Below are 22,500 nucleotides of genomic sequence, written 5' to 3'. Positions count from 1 at the left end.
AGGATACTGTCTGAGGTTCAGCTGGACAAAAGCTGGAGCTTTTTATGTTCATATGAAGCACAGCAGATGAAAACCGGTCACATTCATGAGCAAAGAATCCAAAAATCATGAAGAAGAAAACCTCAAGGAGATAAAAATGATGCTGTGGAATGAAGGAGGAAAAGTTCAACCAGGAGGAAACATCTAAAAGGGTTTAATCACAGACAACAAGAGAACAGTGCTGCTAGAATAACGAGCAGTTACATCTTCAAATAAAGATGTTGATGAAGATGATGATGAAGATGAATACGATGATGATGAAGAAGAAGAAGAAGATGATGATGATAATGATGATGAAGAAGATGATGATGATGACGAAGATAAAGATGATGATGAAGAAGATGATGAAGATGAATATGATGAAGATAAAGATGATGATGATGAAGAAGATGATGATGATGATGATGATGATGATGATGACGATAAAGATGATGATGAAGATGATGAAGATGAATATGATGAAGATAAAGATGATGATGATGATGAAGAAGAAGATGATGATGATGATGATGATGATGATGAAGATAAAGATGATGATGAAGAAGATGATGAAGATGAATATGATGAAGATAAAGATGATGATGATGATGATGAAGAAGAAGATGATGATGATGAAGATAAAGATGATGATGAATATGATGAAGATAAAGATGATGATGAAGAAGAAGATGATGATGATGATGAAGATGATGATGATGATGTTGATGAAGAAGATAAAGATGATGATGAAGAAGATGATGAAGATGAATATGATGAAGATAAAGATGATGATGATGAAGAAGATGAATATGATGAAGATAAAGATGATGATGATGAAGAAGAAGAAGAAGATGATGATGATGAAGAAGATGATGATGATGATGAAGATAAAGATGATGATGAAGAAGATGATGAAGATGAATATGATGATGAAGAAGATGATGAAGATGAATATGATAAAGATAAAGATGATGATGATGATGATGATGAAGAAGAAGAAGAAGATGATGATGATGATGATGATGATGATGATGAAGATAAAGATGATGATGAATATGATGAAGATAAAGATGATGATGAAGAAGAAGATGATGATGATGATGATGATGAAGAAGATGAATATGATGAAGATAAAGATGATGAAGATGATGAAGAAGAAGAAGATGATGATGATGATGATGATGATGATGAAGATGATGATGAAGATGATGATGATGTGTGTGTTTAAAGGGCAGCAGAAACACGTGTTCACATTTTTAAATTTGAGAATTATTTTAATAGTTTAATTATGATTAATTATTATTTAATTAATATTTTAATTATGTTAATACACCTGGACGATGATTGTGGGGGAAATGAACCAGCTAAAAAAAATCTGAATTTTATTGACATTAAAAATGTCTCAGATCATTGAGATGATACGTGAACTACAATTTCACTCTAATTCCACTTCTAACGTGTAGCATGTTGTATTAAAGCTGTTATAACAGAAACACTCACATTCACACGTAAGTTGTTCCATTTGTCCGTTTTTATTGACATTTAAAGGGAATAAAACACGTGTGTCGTTAAAGGGAGAACAGCGTTGCTAGGCAACTGAGGAATCGGACGCCGAGTAGATTTTGAACCTTATTCATGAATGATAACAAGTCAGATCGACATTTACTCATCTTTTATACAGCTGTTCATAACAACATGTCAGGGTTATTAACAATGTCCATAAACATCAACTGCTAACCCGGAGACTTACTTTATTTATTTATTTATTTATTTATTTATTTTATTTATCTGTTTATTTATTTATTTATTTTTCACACCAAAAGACAGAAAGTAATGAATAATGTGGAGGAAGCAGCTAGTGATGAATAAAAAAATCATTATTCGTCACGTGTAGCTCGCTCTCTCTCTCTCTCTCTCTCTCTCTCTCACACACACACACACACACACACACACACACACACACACACGAACATGTACACAAGCGCGCGCGGGAGGAGTCGGTGAGGACTTTCCCGCTGCTTGCCGAATTGTAGCCTCCGCTTTTCTCCTCCTCCGGTGACAGCTCGAGCTGCATCCTAAAGCTCTCTCTCTCTCTCTCTCTCTCACACACACACACACACACACACACACACACACTGCTGCAGTCCCGTCACGTCCTCGCGCCTTCAGCGCGGAGCAGGAGAACAGGCAATGCATCGTATGAGAACGCGCGCGCGGCTCAACCAGGGCGACATGGAGAACATCAGCGACCTCGGTGAGTATTAACCAAAACGCACACACGCGCGCGCGGTGGAATGCTGTGTGTGTGTGTGTGTCTGTGTGTGTGTGTGTGTGTGTGTGTGTGTTACATTGCTTGCGCATATGATAGAGCTAAAAATGACTCAGGGCTGTGTCCTAAATACGCATAATACTGCAGTTACAACGCGTTATAAGATATGTGCATGGAGTGTAATGTGATAGTGTGTATTTCTGAGACGTGTCCCGTCTGTTTGTATTGAAGACAGAATCAATAAATCAGAGACATCTTGTATCTGCATCTCGACCTGCCATGTTTATCACCATAAAAAAGGACAGGACGAGGCTCTGTAAGATCACTATGCCGTGTGCTAACTGTTTTCTCCCACCAATTCGGGCTCCATTTTAGCTCTGGAGGTATGTTTGATCTCCATCGATCTGGTGGTGGTTTTATTCTCCTCACATCCGTGCTGCTGTTCGCATTAGCTGATGAGGGAGGAGAGCGAGAGAGATTTCCCACAAGGAGATTCTTTAATATTCCTGAGTCATTTATAGCCGCCTAGCAAACTCTGCCGAGGCCCCGCAGGGACGGTGAAGCCTTCAGACTGCAGCAGCACGGTGGGCGTATGGCTTTATCTAGTCGTGTTCAGAGCTACACACACGAAGATGTTGGTGTTTGTCGTGTAAGTAAACAGGAAAAAGGTATTAGCAAAGGTAATTCGGTACTCATGTTGCGTTTTTGTCTTTGTTATTCAATTTCAGTACAGTGAAAAATCTCCTGATATTGTCCACCTTTGGAGGAACAATGCTGTGGCTCATCCTGCTAAGCAGTGTCAGCGTCGCTCTGGTCCGGACGACTCCCATCCCTTTGCTGGATGAATCGGAGGAAATTGATGAACCTTGTTTCCATCCCTGCTACTGCGAGGTGAAAGAGGGACTGTTCCACATCCACTGTGATGGCAAAGGTTTCACCAATGTCAGCCAGGTGGCTCAGTCCTGGATCAGACCATTTAAGCTTTACCTACAGAAGAACACACTGCGCAAGCTTTATTTTAACAACTTCCTGCACCTGAACAATGCTGTAGCTGTGAACTTGGGCAACAATGCGCTGCAGGACATTCAAGCTGGTGCTTTTAATGGACTAAGTTTCCTAAAGAGGCTTTACCTCCATGAGAACAAGCTGGAAGTGTTCCGTAATGACACCTTCCTCGGCCTGGAGAGCCTGGAATACCTGCAAGCTGACTACAACGTCATCAGGCGGATCGAGAGTGGTGCGTTTAGACACCTCCATAAACTCCGGGTGTTGATCCTCAATGACAATCTGATACCTGCGTTACCGCCGTTCCTCTTCAGATCTGTCTCGCTTACACACCTGGACCTCAGAGGAAACCGCCTAAAGACTCTCAGTTACCGAGGTGCACTGGAGTACATCGGGAGAAATCTGATGGAGATCCAGCTGGAGGAGAACCCATGGAACTGTGTGTGTGATATTGTTCAGCTGCGGGCCTGGCTGGAGAGAATACCTTACACGTCTGTGGTGGGAGAAATCACATGTGAGTATCCATTCCACCTGCACGGAAAAGATCTCAGAGAGATCAAACGGCGCGAGCTGTGTCCCGCACTGACAGATGCCGAACTTGAGGCCAATCTAGGAATCCCTCATTCAGTTGGAAGAGTGAGACCAACCAAGCCGTCGTCTATGTTCTCCGCAAACCAGAACACGGTGTCGTCTGTGGAACAGAAGAACTTGAAACCCACGCGAAGGCCAAGGCCATCGAAAACCCCTCCCACACCGCGTAGCATTTACCCAAACCATCCTCCAATTGCTGGATATGAGACAAGGCCGCCCATCCCCATCATCTGCCCCATCGGGTGCACCTGCAACTTGCACATCAACGACCTTGGCCTGACAGTCAACTGCAAGGAGAACGGATTCCACAATGTTTCTGAGCTAACCCCACGACCGCTAAACGCAAAGAAGCTCTATCTGAGCGGAAATCTGATCCAGAGGATACACAGGTCTGACTTTTGGAATTTTTCCAGTCTGGATTTGTTACACTTGGGGAACAACCAAATATTTTACGTTCAGGAAGGTGCCTTTGGAAATTTACCCAATTTACGCAGCCTGTATCTAAATGGGAATAACATAGAGAAGCTAACAGCAGACATGTTCCACGGCTTGCACAATCTGCACTACTTGTATTTTGAATATAACGAGATAAAGGAAGTTCAGCCAGCGGCCTTCAGCTTGATGCCTGCACTTCAGCTTTTGTTTCTCAATAATAATCTTCTACAATCACTTCCCATTGGTGCGTTCAAGGGAACTTCGCTTGCTCGGCTTAACCTGCGCAACAACTACTTCCCTCACCTGCCAGTGGGAGGGGTTTTAGAACACCTTCATGCTGTGGTTCAGATTGACTTGAATCAGAACCCCTGGGACTGTACGTGTGAGATTGTTCCGTTAAAACAGTGGTTGGATACCTTAAGCTCTGTGGTCATCGTTGGCGAGGTGCTGTGTAAGACGCCAGATGCCATGCTGGGGAAGGATTTGCGCTCTCTGAACAACGAAGTGATTTGTCCCGAGCTTTTAAAACCCTCCTCGACTCCAGATGAACGGGATATGGAGTTTTTGCCCTCATTTCCTCCTAAAGCTGTCATCCCTCTCTCCGTACTTGTCCTCAGCCTTGTCGTTCTGTTTGTCTCCTCATTCTTTGCTGCTGCGGCACTCTGTACGTTTATAATGAAAAAGCGTGACAAGCTTCCATTTAGAAAGCAGGAAGAGGCGGGGCTAACCGGAATTCAGATGGAGTGTGGAATATTTACAGAAACCCCACCCACTTTGCCTGAAACTCCACCCTCTAACCATGTCTATGAGTGCATCACTGTGCCAGGTTCTCAATGTGCAGCTTATGAGCGTAGGCGAGAGGGGGTGGGACCTCTAGCGCTTTGCAAGGAGGAGGTGGGGCCTCTAGAGCATAAGGTGGAAGGGACAGATTGTGGAGAGATCAGTTCCAATTACAGAACGCCGCTCGAGAAAGAGGAGGAGTGGACAACTGTAGTTGGCCACACCCCCATCAACACCGTGACGGATATAGCCAGTTTCCATGGGAACGGAATACTTTGTCCGACGGTGATCGACAGCCAAGGGCCTACCCCCAAAGTGGGACTGGTCCACAGCCTTTTTGGGACGAGTCCCTGGCTGGGAGACATCAGTCCAAAGCAAGCACTCACCGCAGATGCAGAGGCGAGGACAGACTGCGCTAATCAAACCCCAAGCAATTACTCTACTCCAATTACGCTGCCAAGATCGTATCAGTTTTAAAACATTGAGGATAAAATAAAAGTCTTAACTTCCCCATCGTCTTTCTTCCAGAATTGAATAATGGTAAGACTGAATGCCACGTTGCTCTGGAGGAACTCCCTGTACTCGGACTTTTATAACAAGTGCCTTCATGAGAGCAGCCAGCAACCATGTAAAGATGATTATTTTTATACAATTACAGTTTATTTATCTAAAACACAGGTTTAGGACAAAAGGACAAAGCTGCAAAAGGAAGAAACAATGCGTCTGAACCACAGATCTCCATATTAGACACCTACCTAGGTGATGACATCATTAATTACACTAATGCGTGATGAGGAAATCTGAAATATAACGTAAACAGGAAGTTTGCGTGTAAAGGACTCGGGAGATGTTTAACGAGGTTTATTTACAGAAAAGTAAAGAACAGACAAGACACCAAACAACAATCATGCTGTGAACAAGAACAATACAGAATCAGTGGCAAGACTTTGCAAGGTTTTAATGTGTTTCTATAGAGATAGACCAGGAAGTAAAGGGAAGCTGAGTACAGTGTGGCGATTTTCTGTATTAGGACAGTATGTAGTGTTCAGGGGGAAGTGTGGAGTCCTTAGGGGAATAAGGGGGGTTGTTCAGGGGAGACAGAGTGCAGTGTTCAGTGGGGACAGGGTGCAGTGTTCATTGGGGACAGGGTGCAGTTTTTAGGTGGACAGTGTGGAGTGTTTTGGTGGACAGTGTGCAGGGTTCAGGGGGACAGTATGGAGAGTTTAGGGGGACAGTGTGCAGTGTTCAGGGTGGACAATGTGCAGTGTTCAGGGGGACCGTGTGGAGAGTTTAGGGGACAGTGTGGAGTGTTCAGGGTGGACAGTGTGGAGAGTTTAGGGGACAGTGCAGTGTTCAGGGTGGACAGTGTGCAGTGTTCAGGGGGACAGTGTGGAGTGTTCAGGGTGGACAATGTGCAGTGTTCAGGGTGGACAGTGTGCAGTGTTCAGGGTGGACAGTGTGCAGTGTTCAGGGTGGACAGTGTGCAGTGTTCAGGGGGACAGTGTGAAGTGTTCAGGGTGGACAATGTGCAGTGTTCAGGGTGGACAGTGTGCAGTGTTCAGGGGACAGTGTGGAGTGTTCAGGGGGGACAGTGTGCAGTGTTCAGGGGGACAGTGTGGAGTGTTCAGGGTGGACAATGTGCAGTGTTCAGGGGACAGTGTGGAGTGTTCAGGGTGGACAGTGTGCAGTGTTCAGGGGGACAGTGTGGAGTGTTCAGGGTGGACAGTGTGCAGTGTTCAGGGGACAGTGTGGAGTGTTCAGGGTGGACAGTGTGCAGTGTTCAGGGGACAGTGTGGAGTGTTCAGGGTGGACAGTGTGCAGTGTTCAGGGGACAGTGTGGAGTGTTCAGGGTGGACAATGTGCAGTGTTCAGGTTGGACAGTGTGGAGAGTTTGGGGGACAGTGTGCAGTGTTCAGGGTGGACAGTGTGCAGTGTATGAGGTGGAGGATGGCCCTCTGCTGGTGTGGAGGCGAATCATCATGATACGAATAATGATGTCACAATCATGTATTTCTAGTGGCGAACATCCCGTAAAATAATTTTTTTCAGAGATTATTTACATTCTATTTTAATATTAATTAATTTTATGGAGTATTATAAAAATTAGCACTAATTAACGAAACTTTGCACTGTCACTGTAGTATTATATAACATTTAACATCATCCACTGCAACATCGTACACAACCTGCAGCACTTACTGAAATACGGCTACAAGCAAGCAGAATTCTAAGATTTATTTTTTATTTTTAAATGATTTGATTCATTTTGCATGAAATTCTGATAATTGTAATCCGCTGGGATTTAAAGCAGTTGTTCTACTTGTGGTTGTTTTATTGCACTAACAGTAGCTGAGCTACATCATGCATAACGACCCAGAACGCTCTCATTTATATCTATTTCTATTTTAATGGAACATTTAGCTACATTAGTCATCAAAGCTTCTAGATTAGCTGGAGGAAAGCATAGTTAGCATTTCCTTAACTAGCTAGCTGACTAACATACCCTGATATGCTCGAGATGTAAATATTTATTTCAAAATGCTCGTCTAAGATGCATGAATGTCTAATCGTTAACATTACTTCAGACAGTTTTTCCAGTCTTCCATATCTTGCTGCTAAAAAATATACCTTCTGCAACCAGTAGCTTGTAAGCTATCATGCTAATCGAGTGCAAAACCTTTGTGGCTTTCAGAAAGAGAAAACTGAATAAAGAAAATTGTTTCTTAGGTTACTGGGAGAGCAGCAACATGAGCCAGCTAGCAAAGACTAAAACATCTCAGAACAAAGTACTAGTACAAACTGGCTAGTTAATCAGGAACGTTTCCCTAGCAAAAACTAGCTAATATAAAAAATATATCAATTAAAAATGGCTAGCTATCCTCAGTGTAAAGAAACCCATACAGCAGTTACAGCTATTGTTAAAAGATAAACACGACCTAGCTAACAACGGAGTAAATTCCTGAAACAAGATTAGCTCATTTTGGAAATCGGCCCAAACGAAATATAAACATTAACTTTAGTTCCATAAGACAAAAGCTAGTTAATGCTAACAATATCAACAAACAATGTAGCTAACTAATTTAAGAGAAAATTCATTAGACAAATGCTAGTTAATGTTTAAAAAAAAATCCACAAACCGACTTGGCTAGCTAACATCAGAGAAAACCTCCCAAAGCTAAAAAAAAAAAAACTATCCCAAGAATCTGGCTGATTTTCTGGGCTACAGCCAAAGAAAAGGTAGCATGCTAGTTTAAGGGTTTCAGTATCAGTAGTGCACACTATCTAGGGCACTAATATGGATATCTGTGGTATGAAGCCTGGCTTTTCTGCTGTGGATTCTATTTGATTGATTGATTTTTTTTCTTTCCTCTGATTAGCGACGTTTCAGCAACGGAGTGAAACTGTACAGCGTTTTTCCACATTTAAGCAGATCACGGTTACCGACGCTATGAGGCCAGACGCACATTTTTATAATCATCCATCTGCGTGCAGGACGTGTGCTTATATTTATTCTTATATTTCAGTGTTATTAATTATTAATTATCTTAATTATTATTCCTGTACATCATGTTTAATTAATCAGTGTACAATGATTCTGCCTCTCGTTTAGCCTGAACTGAATAAAGGAAGATAAACTCTAATCGCTAAGTACTGCTCATGCACTTGTACTTTAATGTGCACTTGTTCACTATTTACACTGTAGTGTGTATCACTCACAGCGCACTATCTTAGCTCACTGACTAGCAGCCTTAGCTTAATATATTCTGTATAATGTACTTTATCCTAGTTGCCATAGTTTTATCTTTATAATCGTCAGATTAAATGTAAACTCCATCTGTCTCACTCTCTCTCTCTGTGTTAGTTTACCATGGACCTGTTAGCACCGCATTGAGCGTTTGCGTTGTTTCCCGCATCAAGCTGGTCAGCCGGTAGTTCCAGAGTTAGCGGGAACACTGGCACCTGAGAGCGAAAGCGTATTTGTAAGGAAGTCTAATTCTATCCGATCTAACATTAGCTCATCCAGTTACGTCCTTATTGATCTGAGCGCAGAGATAAAAATAGCACGGCTAACACTATAAGCTGAGTGGGTGTAGATATTAAAGTGCGTCAGTTTCAGATTGTGAGATTTAGTAACAAACACTACTGCTCCATTTACGCACACAGTCTCCATAACGACCAGCAGGATTATAGATGTCTCAGTGGTTACAGGAACACAAGGAACATGCTAACAGTATTGTGACTACATTAACACTGTCGAGTGGAGATTACACTAATGTTCTTAGTAGTGTGTTACAGTGTTACCCAGAATCCCTCTCTCCTGAGTAGTGTGTTACAGTGTTACCCAGAATCCCTCTCTCCTGAGTAGTGTGTTACAGTGTTACCCAGAATCCCTCTCTCCTGGGTAGTGTGTTACAGGGTTACCCAGAATCCCTCTCTCCTGAGTAGTGTGTTACAGTGTTACCCAGAATCCCTCTCTCCTGGGTAGTGTGTTACAGGGTTACCCAGAATCCCTCTCTCCTGAGTAGTGTGTTACAGTGTTACCCAGAATCCCTCTCTCCTGAGTAGTGTGTTACAGTGTTACCCAGAATCCCTCTCTCCTGGGTAGTGTGTTACAGGGTTACCCAGAATCCCTCTCTCCTGAGTAGTGTGTAACAATGTTACCCAGAATCCCTCTCTCCTGAGTAGTGTGTTACAGGGTTACCCAGAATCCCTCTCTCCTGGGTAGTGTGTAACAATGTTACCCAGAATCCCTCTCTCCTGAGTAGTGTGTTACAGTGTTACCCAGAATCCCTCTCTCCTGGGTAGTGGGTGTTACAGCAGGTGTTAATGAGTATGGTGTTAATCAGAGTGTGATGTGCTGCTGCTATAATGACGTCGCTGCAGCCGAAGGATCAGAGAAGTGTGCGATGACACGATGAAACAAACGAGTGCTAATGAACTTCAGTGTTAACGAGGACTCACAACAGGAAACGAGCAGAGAGGCTAAAATTAGCGCAGCGCAGGACAGCTAACAGGAAGTCAGATTTCCTTTAATAATGAGGGAAAGTGCTCTGATCCTCACTGCTGCTCATTAGCACAGCGCTGTAAATAAACGAGCACTTTAGCTCCGTAATGACCAAATTCATCGCTAATGACCTCGCTAGCGGAAACAGCAGCCTGTGAAAACACACACACACACACTGAGCTGGAGAATTAGCATAATGTGTTTTTTAATGAGTGTAGCGACGGTGCACTTGAACTAACCCTGAGCACAAACACACACCACTCAGACTGGACTCATGATCACATCAATAACATCACATTTACATAACTGTGTCATACCGAGGGGGAACACACACTTCACATATATGTGCGCACACACACAGTATATTTTAGTATGTGTGTGTGGTGTGTGAGAAGTGTGTGTATATACATGTGTGTGGTGTGTGAGAAGTGTGTGTGTGTATATATATGTGTGTGTGCATATGTGTGTGTGTATACCTGTGTGTATGTGTGTATTTGTGTGTGTGTGCATGCATGTATGTGTGTATATGTGTTTCACATATATGTGCGCACACACACAGTATATTTTAGTATGTGTGTGGTGTATGAGAAGTGTGTGTATATACATGTGTGTGGTGTGTGAGAAGTGTGTGTGTGTATATATATATGTGTGTGTGCATATGTGTGTGTGTGTGTATACCTGTGTGTATGTGTGTATTTGTGTGTGTGTGCATGCATGTATGTGTGTATATGTGTGTGTATGTGTATTTGTGTGTGTATACGTGTGTGTGTGTGTGCATGTGTATGTGTGTGTATATTTGTGTGTATGTGTGAGAGATCTCACCAGCTGAAATAAAGATGTTTCTGATTTATTCCATAAGTACTAAACTATAACTAAAACTTGTCAGGTGTCTGATCTTACCAGTGCAATGTGATTGGTTGTCGGTGTTTTTGTAGTTTGTTGTCTCTTTATTAGCTCTTTATTGTTTTGATGATTAGTAATTAACACTCAGCTGTGTGTTCAGGTGCCTTACTGATTGGTTAAGAAGTTCTGAAGCTCAGTTCACGTTGCTTCATGATTTCATCAGCACTTCACCAGAGTGTTACATTACGCCTGCTATTTTCAGCTCATTCTCTCATAACGGTGTTGTTCTGCTGGTCATGTGACCACTGTTGCCTGGCAACCGAAAGCTGTTGGCGGCTGCAGCAGCAGGAATGATAAAGAGCAGAGTGTGAAGTGATTTCTCTCCCAGCTACAGGACGACTTAATGATGGAGGCGCTAATGCAGCGTGTGGCTTACCAGCAGAGGAAGCTGTTAATAAGATGTTCAGGAGACGTGGAGCACCGAGCGCCAACACTTCATCTTCCTCACCCTGATCCGGTTACCGCGGAGACGCTAAGATGAGATTCCCTCAGCATGGTGCAGGAACAAGGACGAACTCTCGCTTTCCGATCACATCAGTGCTGTGAGGCACGTGGAGTGGAGCAGCAGTCACAAACGACACACCATCATCATCATCATCATCATCACATTCACAACTTACATCACCTTAAGCATCAACACCATCATCACATTCACAACTTTCATCACCTTAAGCATCATCATCACATTCATCACCTTAAGCATCAACACCATCATCACATTCATAACTTTAATCACCTTAAGCTTCATCACCACCATCATCATCACATTAACAACTTTCATCACCTTAAGCATCATCACCATCACATTCATAACTTTCAGCACCTTAATTACCATCACCACCAGCTTCATCACCATCATAACCTCTAACACCTTCATCACCACCACCACCTTTATCATCATTACCTTCATCACCATCATCATGGTGAACAGGGAGAAGTGAAGGAGTGTTCCAGCGTGTAGACTTGTGTGAGTGTTTGTTCTTCCTGCAGGTGACGTGGTGTTTGGATGCTTGTTGTTACTTCACTGTGATGAAGTGTGTTAGTTTATCTGGCTGTCTTCAAGCGACAGAGTGATAAATGAACCTTGTGTTTCTGCTCTACAGCCACAGGGTTTATATTAAAGCTGCATCAATCATCATGCGGCCATCTTTAACACACCACCACACCGTCACACTCCACAAAACACTAATTACACACTCCGTGTGGAGCGCAGAGGGATAACAAACATCAGCACCAATGTGGTCGTGTGCAATGTGAAGATTTTAAACAGATAAATACATTCTCTTAATTAAATATTGACACGTTACCTGGTGCTTAAACACTAGTAACTAGTTAGAACAGTAATCTGTTAGCTTGTTAACATGCTCCTATGTTATTTATGTCCTAGTTAGCTAGCAGTTAGTGAGCGAGTGTGTAATAAACAGAATGAACTTCACTACATATTGACTCACATGTGCGAGGTGGCTGAGCGAGTGTTAGAAACTGCACTGAAACACACAAGATGTTTATTTTTTTATTCATTTCCTCCAGTTTATAAATTACACTTTTTTTAAAAAGAGGAAAATGTAAAATGACAAAAAGATGAAAGGAACGAAAGACTTTTGTATATTACATTATAACAGGATTTCCCATAAACCCTCACATCAGCCACTCTCTCTCTATCACTCCCACTATCTCTCACTCACTCCCACTCCCACTCTCTCTCTCTCTCTCTCTCACACACACACTCTCACACGGTTTCCTAGGCAACGGTTTTGAAGGTCTGCAGGATCAGGTTGGTTTGGTGAATCAGTCGGTTGGCACTAATGAACACGTTTATTGCTCTGTGGGTCGAAAAAAACCAAAATTATTATTAATATTATTAGAAGAAGAATGATTCATTCTCCTTAGTGATTTGACCAGGAATGAATCATTTGTTAATGAATCATCACGACTCATCGCTTACTTTCCGTCTTTGAAGTAGGTCTTCAGTGTGTCACTGAAACTTTTTGAGTATTTCACAAATTCCTTCTTTTGGTGTTCAAGTGCCTGCAAATGAACAAACAAACGGACAGATAAAGAATAAGTTAAATAAATAAAAGACTAAAACACTGATGGTCTGTGATCACATGATCCCCTTAACAACGTTTCACTGCTACAGATAAGGAGATGCACAGTGAAGCAAAACCTCCACTTCCACCTCTGAGTGGGAATTTACACACGGAATTATGGGAAAAACGATCACGTTCTCTCTGAGTAGGTCACTAACCCTGTGTGTGTGTGTGTGTGTGTGTGTGTGTGTGTGTGTGTGTGTGTGTGTGTGTGTGAGACTCACCCTGCGGTTCTGATACTGGTATTTCTTGAAGACGTTGTTGACGGTGTCTAGCAGCTCCTTTATGGCACTGGCAATGTCTCTGTGAAATTTAGAGTCAGAAATGACAAATTTAACACCAGATTAAACTGTAATCGGAGTCAATCTGTACACACTGACAGGCAATGAGGCAGTGAGGTGAGAGCCGCGACTCTGAGGCAATGAGGTGAGAGCCGCGAATCTGAGGCAATGAGACAATGAGGTGAGAGCCGCGAATCTGAGGCAATGAGACAATGAGGTGAGAGCCGCGAATCTGAGGCAATGAGACAATGAGGTGAGACCTGTGACTCTGAGACAGTGAGACAATGAGGTGAGACCTGTGACTCTGAGACAGTGAGGTGAGACCTGTGACTCTGAGACAGTGAGACAATGAGGTGAGACCTGTGACTCTGAGACAGTGAGACAATGAGGTGAGACCTGTGACTCTGAGACAGTGAGGTGAGAGCCGCGACTCTGGGGCAATGAGACAATGAGGTGAGAGCCGCGAATCTGGGGCAATGAGACAATGAGGTGAGACCTGGGGCAATGAGACAATGAGGTGAGACCTGTGACTCTGAGGCAGTGAGGTGAGACTCTGAGGCAGTGAGGTGAGACTCTGAGGCAGTGAGGTGAGACTCTGAGGCAGTGAGGTGAGACTCTGAGGCAGTGAGGTGAGACTCTGAGGCAGTGAGGTGAGAGCTGTGACTCTGAGGCAGTGAGGTGAGAGCTGTGACTCTGAGGCAGTGAGGTGAGAGCTGTGACTCTGAGGCAGTGAGGTGAGAGCTGTGACTCTGAGGCAGTGAGGTGAGAGCTGTGACTCTGAGGCAGTGAGGTGAGAGCTGTGACTCTGAGGCAGTGAGGTGAGAGCTGTGACTCTGAGGCAGTGAGGTGAGAGCTGTGACTCTGAGGCAGTGAGGTGAGAGCTGTGACTCTGAGGCAGTGAGGTGAGAGCTGTGACTCTGAGGCAGTGAGGTGAGAGCTGTGACTGTTGCAGGACCAACACTAGCAGTGACGTTGAAACAGGAAGTGAAGTGCTGTGTGTACGAGTCTCACTTTATAGTCTGGAGGAAGCGCACTCTGTCGTTTATCTCGTCTGGAATTTTACTCAGAATCTGTTTCAGTGCTCTGGCTTTATCATTCAGATCCTGAAACTCCTGTTCTGGCCTCTCGATCAGATACTCTGGGGAAAACACACACACACACACACACACACGTAAGTAAAACAACACCCCTTTAACACAAAACACACCTTTGTGCATTTATATTCATAAACATGATTTACATAAGACACACTACAGACACGCCCCCCAAATGTCCGTTATTTACACAACACACACCCATCATACACACTTCATTAAGAGCCGATTGCTGTTAACCATTTACATGAATAGGTCTAATCTACAGACAGCACTGACACAAATCACCATAAAACAGACTCCTTGCTCCACGAGCTGCTGTGTGAACACAGTCCTACCTTCTACATCATCTGCAGCCATGCGCAGTAACGACTCTGTGAAGTTAATCTCCACATTTTTCTTCTCGAGGATCTTTATGATGATTTCCTGAGTGAGACCCGGGTTCTCTTTTTCTGCCTTAAACACAAAACACCAGAGGTTTAATCCTGCACTGGGTTCAGACGGAGCATCATCACACACACAAGCTTTCAGGAAGAGACTGTTGTCTCAACATGCTATTACTTTCCCTGAATATACATCTAATTTACATAAAACACACGATTAAAACTCGCCCCAATGAGAACATGTATATAAAAAAGCCTGTTATCCATATCGTCATAAAATATTTGTTAATCTGATCACACTTCCTTGTTAGTGGGACAACGAGCAAACTGAACGTGTCCTTCTGCTTCACTAAAGTACCGAGAAGAAGAAAAGTTTTGGTATAAAATCCATGTGTGATCAAACATACTTTAATAAAAGCTGCACGCAGAGTCTGAGCTGCTGACAGGTTTATTCTCTCCAGCTGTGTCAGAAACACACACACACACACACACACACACACACACAGGAAGTGTTAATCATGTACATCAGCTGCTATAAAGTGAATGATCAACTCCTCTGTGGACTTTGCGGTGAGATTACCTCGTTGAAGACGGGATACATGACGGCGTATAACGTCATCGATACCATCGAACTCGTCTCAGCTTCATTCTTCATCTCTTCCATTGTCATCCTCAATACAGCCACAACCGCATGGGAGAAAAGACCAACCGTGACTGGAGGAGGTGGTGAAGGAACTCTGACAATCGTCCTGCTCTGGGATCAGTGCTGAAGTTTCAGGACAGAATGACACACACACACACACACACACACACACACACACCCTTCCTGAGGTTAAAATGGGTGTGTTAGATATGAACAAACCACCCAGAGCAAAATAAACACTGCTTTAGACCGCAGGTATAAAAATAGCGTTGTGTTATTAAGTGTGTGATTAGACCTGTAATAAGACTGTAATAAATGTGTTATAAACACCTTACACTTATTATAACACACCCACAACCATCTCAATAATAAAGTGCTCCTTCAGTGTGTAACAAACAGAGTGATACTGAACACCATGTTCAGTACAGTGCAGTGTGTAAGTAATAAAGTACAACATGAACTTTAATGAGGTTTTTTTCCTCACACACAGACGACACAAACTAGCCTTAGCATTTAGCAGCTAGCGTCTAGCTAAAGGACACAGAAACGACGGCGTTCTACATCACAGAAAACCCCAAAACCACATCGACATCGACAAATACCTTTAAACACCGTTCATCTGAAACCCAGAGCGAGATTAAACCGCACTATCCGACTCTCAGAGCGCGAACTCCGCTCATGGAGCCACTAGCTGCTCCGCTACACAAGCCGGAAGTGTTCCGCACCAGCTGCGTATGTGATGACGACTTCCGCATAGCAACCAATCAGGAGAAGGTATGAAGCCTTGCTGCCTGGAAGACTTCAGTGCTGTAGATGGAGCAGATCAGTGTTTAGTGTTAAACTAACACACATCATGTCAGAAGTGTTTAGTGTTAAACTAACACACATCATTAGTGTTAAACTAACACACATGTCAGAAGTGTTTAGTGTTAAACTAACACACATCATGTCAGAAGTGTTTAGTGTTAAACTAACACACACCATGTCAGAAGTGTTTAGTGTTAAACTAACACACACCATGTCAGAAGTGTTTAGTGTTAAACTAACACACATCATTAGTGTTAAACTAACACACATCATTAGTGTTAAACTAACACACATCATGTCAGAAGTGTTTAGTGTTAAACTAACACACATCATTAGTGTTAAACTAACACACACCATGTCAGAAGTGTTTAGTGTTAAACTAACACACATCATTAGTGTTAAACTAACACACACCATGTCAGAAGTGTTTAGTGTTAAACTAACACACATCATTATTGTTAAACTAACACACACCATGTCAGAAGTGTTTAGTGTTAAACTAACACACATCATGTCAGAAGTGTTTAGTGTTAAACTAACACACATCATTAGTGTTAAACTAACACACATGTCAGAAGTGTTTAGTGTTAAACTAACACACATCATGTCAGAAGTGTTTAGTGTTAAACTAACACACATCATGTCAGAAGTGTTTAGTGTTAAACTAACACACATCATGTCAGAAGTGTTTAGTGTTAAACTAACACACATCATTAGTGTTAAACTAACACACATCATTAGTGTTAAACTAACACACATCATTAGTGTTAAACTAACACACATCATGTCAGAAGTGTTTAGTGTTAAACTAACACACATCATGTCAGAAGTGTTTAGTGTTAAACTAACACACATCATTAGTGTTAAACTAACACACATCATTAGTGTTAAACTAACACACATCATGTCAGAAGTGTTTAGTGTTAAACTAACACACATCATTAGTGTTAAACTAACACACATCATGTCAGAAGTGTTTAGTGTTAAACTAACACACATCATTAGTGTTAAACTAACACACATCATGTCAGAGGTGTTTAGTGTTAGACTAACACACATCATTAGTGTTAAACTAACACACATCATGTCAGAAGTGTTTAGTGTTAAACTAACACACATCATTAGTGTTAAACTAACACACATCATGTCAGAGGTGTTTAGTGTTAGACTAACACACATCATTAGTGTTAAACTAACACACATCATGTCAGAAGTGTTTAGTGTTAAACTAACACACATCATTAGTGTTAAACTAACACACATCATGTCAGAAGTGTTTAGTGTTAAACTAACACACATCATTAGTGTTAAACTAACACACATCATGTCAGAAGTGTTTAGTGTTAAACTAACACACATCATTAGTGTTAAACTAACACACACCATGTCAGAAGTGTTTAGTGTTAAACTAACACACATCATGTCAGAAGTGTTTAGTGTTAAACTAACACACATCATTAGTGTTAAACTAACACACATCATTAGTGTTAAACTAACACACATCATTAGTGTTAAACTAACACACATCATGTCAGAAGTGTTTAGTGTTAAACTAACACACATCATGACAGAAGTGTTTAGTGTTAAACTAACACACATCATTAGTGTTAAACTAACACACATCATTAGTGTTAAACTAACACACATCATGTCAGAAGTGTTTAGTGTTAAACTAACACACATCATTAGTGTTAAACTAACACACATCATTAGTGTTAAACTAACACACATCATTAGTGTTAAACTAACACACATCATGTCAGAAGTGTTTAGTGTTAAACTAACACACATCATGTCAGAAGTGTTTAGTGTTAAACTAACACACATCATTAGTGTTAAACTAACACACACCATGTCAGAAGTGTTTAGTGTTAAACTAACACACATCATGTCAGAAGTGTTTAGTGTTAAACTAACACACATCATTAGTGTTAAACTAACACACATCATTAGTGTTAAACTAACACACATCATTAGTGTTAAACTAACACACATCATGTCAGAAGTGTTTAGTGTTAAACTAACACTCATCATTAGTGTTAAACTAACACACATCATTAGTGTTAAACTAACACACATCATTAGTGTTAAACTAACACACATCATGTCAGAAGTGTTTAGTGTTAAACTAACACACATCATGACAGAAGTGTTTAGTGTTAAACTAACACACATCATTAGTGTTAAACTAACACACATCATTAGTGTTAAACTAACACACATCATGTCAGAAGTGTTTAGTGTTAAACTAACACACATCATGACAGAAGTGTTTAGTGTTAAACTAACACACATCATGTCAGAAGTGTTTAGTGTTAAACTAACACACATCATTAGTGTTAAACTAACACACATCATGTCAGAGGTGTTTAGTGTTAGACTAACACACATCATTAGTGTTAAACTAACACACATCATGTCAGAAGTGTTTAGTGTTAAACTAACACACATCATTAGTGTTAAACTAACACACATCATGTCAGAGGTGTTTAGTGTTAGACTAACACACATCATTAGTGTTAAACTAACACACATCATTAGTGTTAAACTACCACACATCATGTCAGAAGTGTTTAGTGTTAAACTACCACACATCATGTCAGAAGTGTTTAGTGTTAAACTAACGCACATCATTAGTGTTAAACTAACACACATCATGTCAGAAGTGTTTAGTGTTAAACTAACACACATCATGTCAGAGGTGTTTAGTGTTAAAATACCACACATCATGTTATACTATATTCATCAAATCTGAGGTGCATGTTAATGACAAAGTGTCCAGAAGTGTTAAGTGCTTCAGAGTTCAGTTCAATAATTCATGAATAATTCTGAACACACACTGATGTTTAATAATGAAGGTGGAGCCGTGTGACTGAACACACACTGACGTTTAATAATGAAGGTGGAGGTGTGTGGCTGAACACACACTGATGTTTAATAATGAAGGTGGAGGTGTGTGACTGAACACACACTGATGTTTAATAATGAAACTGAACACACACTGACGTTTAATAATGAAGGTGGAGCTGTGTGACTGAACACACACAGATGTTTAATAATGAAACTGAACACACACTGACGTTTAATAATGAAGGTGGAGGTGTGTGACTGAACACACACAGATGTTTAATAATGAAGGTGGAGCTGTGTGACTGAACACACACAGATGTTTAATAATGAAGGTGGAGCTGTGTGACTGAACACACACAGATGTTTAATAATGAAGGTGGAGCTGTGTGACTGAACACACACAGATGTTTAATAATGAAGGTGGAGCTGTGTGACTGAACACACACAGATGTTTAATAATGAAGGTGGAGCTGTGTGACTGAACACACACAGATGTTTAATAATGAAGGTGGAGCTGTGTGACTGAACACACACTGATGTTTAATAATGAAGGTGGAGCTGTGTGACTGAACACACACAGATGTTTAATAATGAAACTGAACATACACAGATGTTTAATAATGAAGGTGGAGGTGTGTGACTGAACACACACAGATGTTTAATAATGAAACTGAACATACACAGATGTTTAATAATGAAGGTGGAGCTGTGTGACTGAACACACACTGATGTTTAATAATGAAGGTGGAGCTGTGTGACTGAACACACACAGATGTTTAATAATGAAACTGAACATACACTGATGTTTAATAATGAAGGTGGAGCTGTGTGACTGAACACACACAGATGTTTAATAATGAAGGTGGAGCTGTGTGACTGAACACACAGATGTTTAATAATGAAGGTGGAGCTGTGTGACTGAACACACAGATGTTTAATAATGAAGGTGGAGCTGTGTGACTGAACACACACAGATGTTTAATAATGAAGGTGGAGCTGTGTGACTGAACACACACAGATGTTTAATAATGAAGGTGGAGCAGTGTGACTGAACACACACAGATGTTTAATAATGAAGGTGGAGCTGTGTGACTGAACACACACAGATGTTTAATAATGAAACTGAACATACACAGATGTTTAATAATGAAGGTGGAGCTGTGTGACTGAACACACACAGATGTTTAATAATGAAGGTGGAGCTGTGTGACTGAACACACACAGATGTTTAATAATGAAGGTGGAGCAGTGAACAGTTTACACTACATTATAACTGCAAGTGTAAAAAACAAAGACAATGAACTCAGACCTGCTCAGATAATTAAGGTTCTATTTAAATTCCATTTCTGTTTCATTTTATCCCGAGGAGATGCAAATAAAGGCTGGAACAAAACTCCAAATTAAACACAAGGAAAAAAGTAATGTTGGAATTTACAGAATTATAAAATCATCACCATGTCTCAACGCCTTCGGTATTTGTTTCCATGAAGCTTCTTTTGAGGAACAGCATGCTGAAGCTCCTCAGATAAACACAATAAACATGGCAAGAACAATAATCAGTTCAGACAACTTATCATTCTGAGTTCTTTATCATCACCAAAATATCCATTTTATCCATCTCCCCCATTCAGCATTCTCCTCCATATTCTCAGTTTTGTCCATCTCCATCATCCTGTGCACGTTCTTCAAATCCTTCATCTCTCTTCTCCTCACCTCCTCCATCTCTTCCATTACATTGTCTGTTACATTACCATTCTGCTGGACTTCTTGCTTTAACTGGGTCGTGTTCTGCTTCCCTGTGAGGTTCTGCTGTGCGTTCATGGACCTGCAGGTCTCCCCCACCACTCTGAGACAGGTAGTGGAGATGTCTCTGGAGAGCTTCTGCATATGGTTTCTCAGTGAGGAGATCTCCATCTTCAGCTCTTCATTGGCCTGGAGGAGAATCTTATGCATCACATGCAAGTCCTCCATCATGATAAAGTTTTTCTCCCAACGTAATCCTTCTCCACTATCACAGGGACAAGGAGAAGATCCTGCTGAGAAACACAAAGAGCATGCTTGTTACTGGGACCAACTTCATTATTAGCATTATTAGTATTATTATTATTATTTACACCCGATGCCCTACACTGTGCGTCTCTGATAATGAATGTTCTAGCGGTCTTCAGGTTCAATCACATGTTCCTGATGGGCTCCTATGTGGAATTTGATTCTTTTACAATTGACTTGTTTAACTGAATCAAACCTTCTGAATTATTTGATTCAACCCTGAGCAGCGACACTCTCCACCATTCAGAATGAACCCACACCCACCTTTACATTAATGAAGCATTTGCACACTGAGCTAAATGAACTTATATGGTGTCTGTCGACTAAGAAATTAATCATTTTCCACCTGTGAGGAATATTTATGTGAACATTTATTACTAACTTGATTCAGCATGTTTTGTAATTGTGAATCTATTCACTTGGCTTACTTTAGATGAGTAGATGAGCTGTTCTTGTGAATTTGTGCATCTGAGTCATTTAAATCAAACTGTATTTCCAGGTAACTCAAATGAGTCACTTTAAATTAAAGAATCATTTGCGAATAAATGAACAAATCATTGACAGGTCATTTGGGCTGGTGAATTGGTAAAGTTCAAATGATTTGTTCAAAATGCACCAAAGTGACTTGATTAATTTCATCACTGATCACTTGAATAAGTCATCTGGAATTAATCAATAGCCTGTGAGTCGTGTGTGTGTTTTCATGAATCGATCGCCCAGTTTTCATGAATGACTCTTTAGTGAATCTTGCACTTTAGACTTGTTATAAATTTCTGTGGCAATGTTTAAAGTCAGGGGTTTTGAAACAGAGAGCCCTTTTTTATCAGAAATATTAAACATTTAGCATATATAACATAAAACATCTCTGAGTTAAGTTCATTTATTATGTTGATTATTCAGTGATCAGTACAAAATGTTCAGTCTGCATTAGTGTGGAAGTCAAACACAGAGTGAAATCTGACTCACGTTCCTGATGATCTCCTTCTGTGATGTCATTATAGAAGAAATCAGAATAATCCTTATAATTAGAAGCCAGTCCTTTCCTGCTGAGCTGTGAGAACAACCAGAGGAGGAACAGAGCTTTACACACACACATGCTATACACTCACAGCTCTCAGATCTAACACACCTTTTAAATTTACTCACAGTGCCTCTGTGCAGCATGGACACAGTGTGCAGTGGGCTTTTAAACCGGACGTGGGTTTGTGTGTGTGTGTGTGTGTGTGTGTGTAATAAGAGAGAGCCTGAGGGGGGTTCCCTCTGCATTTCCTCTGCAGGATCATCCTAAAGGTGGAGA

General features: G+C 41.3%; 3 protein-coding genes across 7 annotated transcripts; 1 reads left to right on the top strand and 2 right to left on the bottom strand.

Moving 5' to 3' along the window:
- The first annotated feature begins 2,046 nt into the window (after positions 1–2,046).
- slitrk3b (SLIT and NTRK-like family, member 3b) lies at positions 2,047–6,154 on the top strand. Its single transcript, XM_060873323.1, has 2 exons — positions 2,047–2,272; positions 3,016–6,154. Exon 2 carries the CDS (start codon positions 3,059–3,061, stop codon positions 5,573–5,575), a length of 2,517 nt encoding a protein of 838 aa, XP_060729306.1. The 5' UTR covers positions 2,047–2,272; positions 3,016–3,058; the 3' UTR covers positions 5,576–6,154.
- Positions 6,155–12,505: 6,351 nt separating this feature from the next.
- On the bottom strand, positions 12,506–16,254 carry pdcd10b (programmed cell death 10b). Of its 2 annotated transcripts, none has more exons than XM_060873665.1 (8): positions 16,100–16,254; positions 15,435–15,620; positions 15,262–15,315; positions 14,810–14,927; positions 14,389–14,515; positions 13,321–13,399; positions 12,952–13,034; positions 12,506–12,829 (listed from the first exon to the last, which is right to left on the bottom strand). In XM_060873665.1, the coding sequence occupies exons 2-8, from the start codon at positions 15,522–15,524 to the stop codon at positions 12,748–12,750; spliced, it is 633 nt and encodes a 210-aa protein (XP_060729648.1). In that variant the 5' UTR covers positions 15,525–15,620; positions 16,100–16,254; the 3' UTR covers positions 12,506–12,747. The 2 variants fall into 2 exon arrangements, with proteins under 2 accessions (XP_060729648.1, XP_060729649.1); XM_060873666.1 differs by having other exon boundaries at positions 15,435–15,568; positions 16,100–16,244.
- A 4,470-nt stretch (positions 16,255–20,724) lies between these two features.
- ptx3b (pentraxin 3, long b) lies at positions 20,725–22,403 on the bottom strand. Of its 4 annotated transcripts, none has more exons than XM_060873321.1 (3): positions 22,350–22,403; positions 22,170–22,254; positions 20,725–21,190 (listed from the first exon to the last, which is right to left on the bottom strand). In XM_060873321.1, exons 1-3 carry the CDS (start codon positions 22,365–22,367, stop codon positions 20,748–20,750), a joined length of 546 nt encoding a protein of 181 aa, XP_060729304.1. In that variant the 5' UTR covers positions 22,368–22,403; the 3' UTR covers positions 20,725–20,747. The 4 variants fall into 4 exon arrangements, with proteins under 4 accessions (XP_060729304.1, XP_060729305.1, XP_060729302.1 ...); XM_060873322.1 differs by having other exon boundaries at positions 20,725–21,187; XM_060873319.1 differs by lacking the exon at positions 22,350–22,403 and having other exon boundaries at positions 22,170–22,339.
- Positions 22,404–22,500: the final 97 nt, after the last annotated feature.

Source organism: Tachysurus vachellii, chromosome 7, assembly GCF_030014155.1.
Source record: "Tachysurus vachellii isolate PV-2020 chromosome 7, HZAU_Pvac_v1, whole genome shotgun sequence".
NCBI lineage: Eukaryota > Metazoa > Chordata > Actinopteri > Siluriformes > Bagridae > Tachysurus > Tachysurus vachellii.
The sequence above is the reverse complement of the archived record's forward strand: the minus strand, read 5'-3'. Positions and strand labels throughout refer to the sequence as shown.